Below are 11,603 nucleotides of genomic sequence, written 5' to 3' on the forward strand. Positions count from 1 at the left end.
CCTAGAATTCTATATAAAACTTGAAGCACCTATTTATGATAATTTTCACAATCCAGAATGACCAGAAAACAGAATGAAAACTGAACTTCAAAATGTGGAAGTAAGCTACTATAAAACCTGAATATCATATGTAATGCTGGATAGTAAAACAAAACAAATGGTAACATACCAAAAAATAAAAAAAATACCAAAAGATAAAAGAAGAATTCATTACTGGTTTGGAACCAATATGCAAAAGATACATTCAGAATTTATTACAACCATTAAATAGACACTGTTTTGTCATTTGCCAGAAATGATTACAAACTTTAAAACTGTCATGTTCACGCTGACTTGTTCTCAAGATGCATGAGTTCTAAATACCAATGTACAAAAGCTACTAATCTGACAAAAGTTACTACTAATCAAATTCAGCAACACAACCATCCAAAAGGTGTTGATTATTAACATTAAGCTAGGTACTGATTAGCAACATCCAAAAGGTGCTGATTAACTACATATCAGTTAGTTGATGTTGGCTTTTCCTTTGTCATTGCAAGGTGAATTTGAATATCTTTGATCCTAAAAGGTATTACTGTTCTTCCTTGGCCAACTGGTTGACTGCAATGTACCACAAAATGCTCTAGGATCCCAAAAGCTTCACGCAGGTTTGGTTAAGCAGTAGGGGCAAAAGATATTATGCTGTCATCACCAGTTGTTGGGTTGTTCTGTGATGAATCTATTTGCTTTGCACTTCGTTTGGTGTCATTTCCCTGCAATACATCAGCATTTAACCACTAAATATCGAACTCAAGAAACAATAACTAAATGTACATTAAGTAATAAAATTACAACATATTTCTTGATGTTTTTGTTCTCCTCTTCTTTGCATTTGAAGTGTTGCCCCTGACCTACAACAAAGCATAAAATGCATTAGCTGCTACAATGTTACAAACACAGGTATATCTATTTACACAAATTACATGCTTGAGTTACAGAGTTATCTACTATCATGTCATCTAGTTGTGAGAAACTCATATCCTTCTGATTTGCTTGTGTTTTCTGCCCCTGTTCTCTTATTTGACTGGCTGCAACACCTGCTTCCTCTCTAACCTTACATGTCCGTGTGTTATGACCTTCTTCACCATAGAATGAGCATTTACAGATTTGACCAAATCTTCTCACCTTCTTGCCTGGTCCTTTGTTTGCTGTATCTCATCACCAGATTTTCTCCTCTGTTTCTTTGGTCTTCTTGATACTCTTCCATAAGTTGGTGACATGGGTGGCTGAACATCTACATCTTCCCACTCATACGCTCTATTCACAGGTAAAATGCAAGGGTCATAACACTTAAGATATTTTTTAACACTATAACAGTCATCAATGTACTGCATAGGGGCCTTCATAGCAATCCACAAAGCTGAAATTGCATGAATACATGGTATCCCTGTCAAATCCCATTTCCTGTATGAGCAAGTCCAATCCTAAATATTGACTGCCCACTTATCACCATAAGGACCAATAACTTCAAAACTGACATAGTTTGATTTGTAAGACACATAGTAAGTTGCCTTGTCAATATTAACCTTCATCATTTTTCTAATTTTTGGATAGAAACCAAATTTACTTCGTTTTTTCCTACCTCTATCTCTATTTTCTTGCATTCTTTGCATGACAAAATGTTTCAATGCCTTCATCATGACAACAATGGACCCTTCCCTGGCATCTAATATTTCACTGTTAAATGATTCACATAAGTTATTCAACAACATATCACATTTAGGAAATGTTCTGAAGTGTGATCTACTCCACTCAACTGGATTCTTGTCCTCTAACCACTTAATTGCATCAACATCCAGTTCTGCTATGGCTTCCATTCTTCTTATGAATTGTGCATGAGTAGTTGCCTTAGATGCTTTCCATAAGACTTGCCTCATGGCTGTCCCTTTGAATCCAGCAGCTACCATATTGCTATGCATATGCTTCACACAAAATCTATGATTAGCCCCTAAAAAAATTGAATTACATGCTTGAATTATGCCCTTCTGCTTGTCACTCATTATGGTCCATTCATAATCTTTTTCAATTTTTAGATCCTCATTAAGTAAAATAAGAAATCAAATTCAGGAATTCTTAGTTTTTCTCTCAGTTGCTGCATAAGCAATTGGATACAAACCATTATTTTGATCAACTTCAACTGCTATCAGTAATACTCTACCAACCGCACCTTTGAGGAAAGTCTCATCTAATCCAAATACAGGCCTACAAGCATCTAAAAATTCTTTTTTCACACCAGCGAAGCACATGTACAAACTTTGATATTTTTCTTGTTTGATGACTAAATCACAGTAGTCTTCTGCCACATTCATTACTACAGTACTACCTGGGTTACTTCTCAAGATTTTATTGATATACTTGGGCAACTTATTGTACTGGTTCACATCTCTACCTTGGGCCAACTTCCTGCCAATTTTTTTTAGCTCTATAGCCTTGATGTCTACTCAAATAGCACTTGTTCTCTTTCATTACCGGATTTTTGAAGCTAGCATAATCCATCTTGGTATTCTCCCTAAATGTCTTAAAATATTTTGTCAACCCACCCAGATTTCACACTCTTGTTATGATATGAAAACCCATACTTGTGTTTCTGCTGGAATGTTCTAATTTCTAATCTGCCATCACCTTTCATCTTCCTAGCATATATGTACCCGTCACATTCTTTTTTAGGATAAATTGCCCTGCATCTAATGGTGTCACTCTTGGTAAATTTAAATGGTCTACCCCACTTGATATTTCAGGTTCTAACTGTCTCTTTAAACTTCTTGAATGTGATAAATACCTGCCTAATTTCAAGATTGGGGTTATCTGCATCCTTGGGGTCATACATAGGGGGTTTTAAATAACCCTCTTTATCTGAACCTTGGAGACTATCAATATCTAAACTTGAATCTGGTGCAACATCTATGTCGGATTTATCATCATCAGTATCAGAATTACTCACTGTTTGTCCCCTAGTTTCCTCTACATATTCTTTTTTTTATTCCTTTTAAGCTACTGTTTCCTGTGATTTTCTACCCCTAACTATTCTAAATTATGATCAACATTTTCTTCATAGTCATTGTCATCAGAATTTTGCTCATAATCAGAATATTTTCTTGAGAATTTTCCAGAATTAGAACCCTCTATATATTAACTATCAGATTCATCATCTTCATTTTCTAATACAAAATCTTCATCATCAATATCAAACCCCCACTATGATGCTAATAACTCACTAAAAGAAACCTCTGTGTACAAATCAACTACCCTTCCATACTCAAATTGATTAACACAATAGACATGCAATTCTCTATCCTGACTTTCTAACATTCTATCCATTTCAAAAAGGCTTATACCTGTGACCTCTACATGATCAAACACCCTTAATTCACCTCCCTCATAATGAACATCAGGTTCAGTTTCACATTTTCCCCATAAGTGACACTTCACAGTCACTTTCGTACTATCATTATCTACATTTAAAAAAAAATAAGAAACAAAAACAACAAACAAACAACACAGACCATAATTTAGATGACAGAAATAGTAAAACTAGCAAACCGACAATAAAAAATGCATACTTTAGCAAAGATTCAAAGACATGGACCATCAATTGCAGTAAAATAAGTCCCACTTGTACAGTATGAACCAGCATAATAAGATCCCGTTTAGAGACACACATGGGACCACATCACAAATGACAAATTTTTTTAGGGCTTTTTTCAAGATTGGTCGTTCATAAAGCCTTCATTACAGATTTTTTGTCCCCCCAAGTACAAGAAACATCTTTTTCACTATATTCTAACATTATAATTGGCGATTGTGCATATATATCACAAAAAGAAGGCAAAATCACATACCATAATTAGGTGCTGCCAGCTTATTCATTTCCTTAGGTCTCACTGTCATTTCTGCTTTGCAATGCCACGAGCAGCTTCAGTTTGACTGAATTCGGCAAAATTTTTTTCGTATTTTTTCACGTTTTGATTCTTGATTTTGGCTCTTAGGGTTCGTTGTTCTTTTGCTGAAGAGAAGAACTCAGGTTGAGAAATACGAGAGCAAATGTTTCTTTTTCTTATATTCAACCTTTTTGGTGGGCTCCACTCCTTGATTAGTGAATTTTAGCCTTTCATGTCTTTGTTTAATATGTCCCAAGGCAAGACAAAGCTGAAAATATTAAAAAATGTGTTTCAGAAATTAAAAAAATTGAAAAAGGGATTTTAGTGCTGGCACGTGATCTCATGTGACTTGGTTCCGGTTGAAATTAAAGAAATTCCGTCAATTATCCACTTTTAGCGCAAAATTGAATAGATTGAGGACCAAAATTGATTTTCGAAATAGATTGGAAACTAATTATACACATACACTATAGATTGGGGATCAAAATTACAATTCTCCCTATATATATATATATACATACATATATGTATGTATACAAAATAACGGGTCGAATTTAATTGAACTGAATCTATGAAGGTCCAAACTCAATTCATATTTTAATTGAGCCTCAAATTTGGGTTTAAAATCTACTTGGTCCAGAATTATAATAAACTTGGCCCTTCTTCTTTTGGTCCAATTGGCCGAGGTCAGTCGAGTTCACGTCAACCCAACCCTATTAAGTATTAACTGCCCTATTCAAGAGTAGTTTCTGCATCATTTTTTCAATGGACGGCTACTGCTTATATTGTCCTTTTCAGTCTCGACTCATTTCATTTTATCTCACCGAACGTTGGAATTTACGGAGAAACGTCTGAATCTATGCTTGGAAAACAAACCCGCAATACATCTTTTAGCATGTATGGACAGTTTCCAAAATATGCAGGGTATAGCGTATTAACATTTATGCTCAACTTTATGTTCCTCGAGAACAGAAAGGTAACAAATGATGAATGTTACATAGAATTGTCACTCAGTTTTTATAGTAAATAAAAAAAAAAACAATTTCAAGCATATCATTGGTCGGAGACGCCAACAAAGTAGCACTCATCTCACTTGTATAGATCCTCCAGTGATTTAAGTTGGCACCAGAAATCTATTTTTCTGCATCTTCCACATTGTACATCATCCAATCTTTGCTAGCTTCTGAAGACATTCAATTAATCACGCAGTAACGCTGGCATCCACGACTTCTTCTGTCCCTTGGACCGGACCATTCATACCTCGCTGGGGTTTAACATCAGATACATCTGCATGATCTTCCTCAACGAAAGCTTTGGAACTTAATTCTCCTCTAGCTTCCCCCAACTGTTCCTTCACCATTTCGGGAACCTCAGTTGTGTCACTTGAGCTAGGAGTTGCAACTTCTGGGATCACATCAACATCCATGGTCTCATTTCCAATTGAAGAATCCTCATCTTTGGGCAACTCAGGGGCTGCGTTTTCTGCTGCAATTTCTTCTTGTACTTGTGCCTTTGCTCTGTGTTCCTCCAAGAGATTCTGAATCTTCTCTTTTTGTGCCAGAAGGTCCCCAAACCTTTTCTGTAAGGTGCTCTCCAGCTCCTTCTGCTTCTGAACTTCTTCCCACAGAGTATTTATCCTGTTTGATGCAGCCAAGTGCTCTTGCACCTGCAAAGCTTGGAAGCATTTAAGCTCAGTCTCTGCAGTATCCATCTGCTTATAGATGGCTTCAACTTGCGACCATAGCTTCCCAGCTCTCATCTGATGATGTGAAATAACCAATTGTTAGTCTCAAGCCCGAACATAAGTCTAACCAGTAAAGGAACAGAAATAGGAAATTCCACCCTAGATAAGTAAAAATACATTAGCAATCAACCTTTTCATCACAATCCTGAGTCTCTATTCTCATTCACATTATACAGACTTCAAGATCATCCAATTACAACTAGTCATAGTCTAACGGAAACCAATATTTAGACTGAAGCTTCACTTAACAATGCAGGAAATTCACATGGCTGGAACACAAATAAAACACAAAATTATGGGCCCTAATACTATGTAGGGATTAGTAGCACCTGATAACCATCTGTAAGAACTTTTATCCTTCGCTCAAGACCCTGTGCTTTCTTGGTGTCATCATCCATCGTCTTCTTTACACACTCAAATTCATTCTGTAAAGCAGCAAGCTTCTCCATGTTGTTAGCAACACTGGAAAGCCCATAGCCTCTTCGATTAGGGAAATACATAACATCATCTAAGCATGTTTTATGAACTTCAACAAATTCATCAACAGAAGCACTCTCATGTCCCAATGCTAGACGAAGAAACTCAGCCTCGTCTTTTATCAAGCTATCAGCCTGCAAATCAAAAGTCTGATATTAGTTCATGGCGGAAGCATCAGAAAAAAGCTTCTGAAAAAAACCATAGCTGAGCACCACTATCAATTATGAATCTACCACGAGCAAGTACCAAGCCAACATTTTACCAAATAATATGGTCAAAGAGTAGCAGCAAACTGATCTAGAAATGGACAGTCTGACTTTATCCTCATGGAATGGTCATTGAAATAGCTTTTTGGATTAAATGTTTGAAGGACTTGCCTCGGAAACAACCCCCATCCCACCCAAAGGAAGAAGAAGAAGCAGCTATAAGTACCTCAAATAGTCTACTAAAATAAGCTACACAGTTGCACTGTGTCTGCCCAAAAGATTTTGACTCTATAAAAAGGATTTTGTGGGAGTCCTCGAACAAAATAACAGCAGTAAAAGGGATACCTTTCTAAGGCTAAACATGATTCCATTAGAAATGACAGAAGGGCCTGCAGCAATTGGAATTCAGACATTTTATTATCTATGAGAAGCTGAACTCCTCATTATGAATACACAGTGTACACCAATAAGGTCTGAACAGAGAAGTAACAAATAGGGAAAAATCTACATGTAAAAAATCACCAGTGTCATAGTAAGGTATACAATCACATCTAGAAGTATGGAAAACCTTTAAACATATAAAATTGTCAATGTCCTGGAAGAGGATACATCTACAGTGTCAAATACCTCCAAGCTGTTGAAAGCATAAAAACTTCTCAACAAAAGCAAAATGATTTTAGAAACCAATGATGCGCCACCAAACACATATACTATTAACATGGTCTAAAAGTAAGAGCACAAAACTATTCAACATCTTGAACTTTCACAGCTTAGCGATGCGAAGTAAAGAGAGGAACAAGGTGGAGGGGAAAAAGTCCTAGATGCATCAAATGCACCTTTATATACATGGTTCGCCATATCGGCCGATACCGATACGTATCGGCCGAGTCGTATCTGGAACGGAAGGGACCGGTACGATACCGATCCCCGAATCGCGGATATCACCATATCCGCGACGACTCGCTCTGACTCGGCCGATATTGACCGATTCGAATCCGTGATACATGATATCGGTCAATATATCCGAGTCAACTCGGAGTCGACTCCGATATTTTTTTAAATTGTATCTTTTTCAGTATTTTCTAATTTTAGTAATTTTTTCAAAATTTTTGGAAACTTTAATGTGTTATAATGTTCATATCACCCAATATTCAACCGATATGCCGCGACGGATGTGGAACAACTGAGACCGCGACGCGACCGCGACCCGCGATGGCGAACCATGATTATATAAAATAAGAAAATGTAACTGCAGTCAAGGGGAGTTAATGATATTACAATTACTTACTAAAGAACATACCTCTTTCATTTCATTTTCTTCAAAATCTTCAATCACAGGTACAGAAGCAGCCTTTCTTTTTGTTCCTTTCTTCTTCTCCTTCTTCACTTTCTCATCATGTGGATACTTTGCATTATCATGCTCTAGCAAAGACAGAAGTTCCTTTCTTATCATTTCATCAGCCTGCTCAATTAACGTTGGAGGAACAAAAGAGCTCTTGTCTTCATCAGATCTTATTAGTGAAGTTCTGATTAAATCCAGTGAAGCAACAGGAGGTCTAGGTAGTTCCCTCTGAAGTACTTTCGATCTTTTCTTCAGCAATGCTTGTTGCCTAGCTTCCTCCTCAGCCTTCTCCCTAGCTAACCTGTCAGACATGTCTTCTTCAATCTTCTCCTCAGGCTCTTCATTATCTTCAGGAATTGGCTGGGTGACAATTTGGTACTCATTCTTGGGCTGTGGAAGATTTTTCAGACCAGAGAGCAGTTCCTTCCTGGAATCAGCTTGTCTCAGCTTAACACTGTCATGCATCTCCATATCTTCATTTATGCGCAGCTCGTCTCTAATTGGAGTTCCTTTTGGTGTTGTACCAAAAGAATATCCATCCCTTGAAGGTGTCATGCCAATTCTAGGCGTAAGGCCTGGGCCTCCAGGAGTTGCTGAAGGAGTCAAAAGTGGATTTGGTGTTTGGATTTCCTTTTTCCTTGGAGTGACTCCAGAGAAATCAGAGGGGTGAAGCACGGGGTTATCCCCTCCAAGTAAAGGTGTCTGAGATTGACTTAACCTCCTCTGATTTTCTGCCTCCATCATTATGGCATCCTGCTTACCAGCAGGTGTTCTGTGAGGGGTTCTTAATGGAGTCATTCCCCCCTGTGGTGTCTGGGCATAACTTGCAAGGAGGGCTCGAGTGGCAGCATTACCTTCTGTAAGTTCCTCACTCCCTATAATATCACTAGCTATACCAATTTTTGCAATTGCCTCCAATTCATGATCTGGAATTTGTGGTGCAGGAAGATTTAATTTTGATCTCCTCCTTACTGCCTCAGGATCATTAAGCTTGTTTGCTTGCATTATAGCTGAAGGAGCATCCTGTCTCTCTGCAATCTTGTTTCTCGCAGCATCCTGCTTCCTCAGACGAGCTTCCCTATCAACCCTTCTTTCACCTTCAAGTTCTTCAATGGTAGTGGGGAATTTCGGTTGCTCCACTGGCCGATCTTCATCTGTAACATCATAAAAGCCCGGAGGAGGCTTCTTTTCAAAGGGAATTTCGGCATTGTAATCGATTCCCCTCCTCTTTCTCTTCCTTTGCCGCACGTCAATTCCAGCAGCCTTTAGCTCTCTCCTTTTCTGCAGTGAAGCAAGCCTTCGAGCCTCTTCAAGCTGCTTCTCCCTTGCTTTCCTTTTAGCCTTTTTACCTCTGGTGTTGGCTAACCGAGCTCGTGCTTCTGAAAGCATCTCTTTCTCGTCCTCATCCATGTCCACGGGGTCAGGACGGGCAGGCTTTGATTCTGGATTTGGATCGATCTCTCCAGGACGCAATTTGCGAGGATCTTCTCCTGGCTCATAGTTCTCGTCCTTCGCACATGCAGCATCAAGGAGTTTCTCATAGCGCTCCAGACACTGAGATGGAGTACGACCAACAATAGGAGCAATCGTTCTCCACTGGGTAGGCATGAGCTTTGCAAGATGTAACAGTTTCTCATCTTCTTCTCTCGTCCACTCAGTCTGAAATGAAACATGAAAGGGAGCTTATAATTTCATTTTTCACTAATAATACTTTGGCAACGCGCAAACTGCAGTGACAAATGAGAATGACATAAATATCAAGATGAAAATAAAGAAAACAGGGTAAAATAAGAACACGACCTGGCAGAGCAACAACCCCCCCCCCCCCCCCCCCAAAACAAAAAAACAAAGAAAATTATCCGAAGATATTACACCCAAATTCAAGTAAACTTCTCCCATATCCACAAAATTAGAAGCAAAACATATTATACGTCACATCCAGTTCTAAACGTGAAACTCTCCGCACAAAAAGCTTAGCTACTTTTACAGGTGTCTTTAAAAGCACTCAAAGTCTCAAACCCAAGCCTACAGATAGTGAAGATGCACAGATATCCATAATCCATTGTAGCTAGGGAGGAAAAACACGAAATATTCCGAGCACTAAAACCAAACAATAATAGCAATCAATAAACTTCCTAGCACGGCAATGCATTAACCTAATTCTACTATATTACACGGCACAAATGCCCTAAATTCGAAGCGTAATAAAAAAATTTGCGGGAGAAAAAAAAAAACATACCTTCTTGATAGAAGGATCGAGCCACTCATACCAGCGAGCTTTGCATTGTTTAGCCGATTTACGAACTAAAAGCGAGGAGATTCGGGCCCATTGATTTTTCCCATATTTCATCACCGCCGCCTTCAGGATTTCATCTTCGGTGTTTTTCCAAACACCTCCCTTTATCATAATCCTCATCTTTGCCGGCTTTTGTTTCCTCCCTCCCTCTTCTTCAACCAAACAAGGAAAACTTCAATGATAGATTTGTACAGAAGATTTTGATAATCTGAATTTGTAGAAGAAGACCGGAGCAGACTAGGTTTTGGTTTTCCGGTGGTTTATCCGTCTTCTCTTCTGCACATTGACCCGCTGCAAAGTTGTAGCTATAGAAATCCTTCGGTTTGGCCCACTTACTGCCCTGGCTCGTATTTGGTATTTTTCTAATTGGGTCAAGATCAGTCCCTTATACTGCATTTTTTCTTAGTCTGGTCAGAACCAACGAGCCCAATGGGTAAACCGAATTTGTGTGGTCGATTGTACGGCCTTAATAACTACTTTTGTATGGTTAAAGCCAAAAACTCCTGATTTGGGTGTGTTAAAGTAGAAATGATTGTAAATAAGAGATTCTGGTTGAAGACATTCCACTTATAAAAAAAAAAAAATAGAATTAAACAAAATTAATTTCTGATACAAATGCCTTTAAAGAAGAAAGAATAGTAAACAAGTCAATTAATATCAACCATTCGAGTCAACCGAGTGAAAAAGGAAAATTAATTCCTAATAGGAAGGCCTTAAAAGAAGAAAGAATAAAGAAAATTAATTCTTGACAGAAACGTCTTAAAAGAAGAAAGAGTAATAAATAAGCTGATTAATATCAACTACTAGGGTGGGTGGGTTCAATTGTCAGGGAGAGGCTTTTGAGGATTTTCCTTGCTAATATCTAATCTCATATTATTTTTCAACTCTAAAATTAGTACAACTAACTAAAATTCTTAGCCAAGTCTAAGATCAATCTCATATTTTTTGAACTTTAAAGTTAGTTGAACTTAAAATTTAAGATTTGTTTATTTATTTGACGTATATATGATAGATCTATATAACTTTTATAATAACTGTTACTTTCCTTTTTGTCTTGCTTTAATATGACCTTATTCTATAATTCATTACTAAGGATTTAGGCATTTTTACACGAAACTTTATTTTAAATTACATTGTGTGGGGAAGGGACGGGTTGAGTGGTACGAAAAGAGAGAGTATAAGTGAGAGATTTTGGGTTCAAAACTTCCCACTTATACTAAAAAAAATAACATTATGAATATATTTCTTAGACGAAAAGCTAAAATGGTTGACAATTGCCATAATATTTTGAAAATTTTATTTTAATACATTCTAAGAGTTCCAAAATATATTTCAAAAAAAAAAACTAAAAGAGACGTTGTATATCCATTCATCTATATTATTACAAAAATATTCCTCTTCATTTGGCACAGTGCAATAAGGAAATGCTAAATTTATAATCCAACAAAAAAGTTGGATTATGTCAAATTTTTAATAGATTAATTTTTTATATACTAACAGTATAGTGATTTTTTTTTTTATAATAGCATTCTCGGATGTATACTACATGTGTCAAAAAATCTTTACACTCACAATATATAGAAAAGTTATTCATTTTGAATAGGATTAAGTTTTTACGCAT

At 37.2% G+C, this 11,603-nt stretch overlaps 2 protein-coding genes across 9 annotated transcripts; both read right to left on the reverse strand.

Annotated features, from left to right (window-relative positions):
• Window positions 1-230: 230 nt before the first annotated feature.
• On the reverse strand, window positions 231-4,116 carry LOC113725581 (uncharacterized). 8 transcript variants are annotated; one of them, XM_072074032.1, is made up of 5 exons: window positions 3,879-4,116; window positions 1,165-1,296; window positions 988-1,087; window positions 832-890; window positions 231-752 (listed from the first exon to the last, which is right to left on the reverse strand). In XM_072074032.1, the coding sequence occupies exons 2-5, from the start codon at window positions 1,257-1,259 to the stop codon at window positions 719-721; spliced, it is 288 nt and encodes a 95-aa protein (XP_071930133.1). In that variant the 5' UTR covers window positions 1,260-1,296; window positions 3,879-4,116; the 3' UTR covers window positions 231-718. The 8 variants fall into 8 exon arrangements, 5 of the variants coding, with proteins under 5 accessions (XP_071930133.1, XP_027104645.2, XP_027104647.1 ...); XM_027248844.2 differs by having other exon boundaries at window positions 835-890; window positions 976-1,087; XM_027248846.2 differs by having other exon boundaries at window positions 976-1,087.
• Window positions 4,117-4,824: 708 nt separating this feature from the next.
• On the reverse strand, window positions 4,825-10,261 carry LOC113725584 (cell division cycle 5-like protein). Its single transcript, XM_027248847.2, has 4 exons — window positions 9,926-10,261; window positions 7,645-9,345; window positions 5,991-6,272; window positions 4,825-5,676 (listed from the first exon to the last, which is right to left on the reverse strand). The coding sequence occupies exons 1-4, from the start codon at window positions 10,100-10,102 to the stop codon at window positions 5,119-5,121; spliced, it is 2,718 nt and encodes a 905-aa protein (XP_027104648.2). The 5' UTR covers window positions 10,103-10,261; the 3' UTR covers window positions 4,825-5,118.
• Between the last annotated feature and the right edge of the window lie 1,342 nt (window positions 10,262-11,603).

Source organism: Coffea arabica, chromosome 2c (genome assembly GCF_036785885.1).
Source record: "Coffea arabica cultivar ET-39 chromosome 2c, Coffea Arabica ET-39 HiFi, whole genome shotgun sequence".
Lineage (NCBI taxonomy): Eukaryota > Viridiplantae > Streptophyta > Magnoliopsida > Gentianales > Rubiaceae > Coffea > Coffea arabica.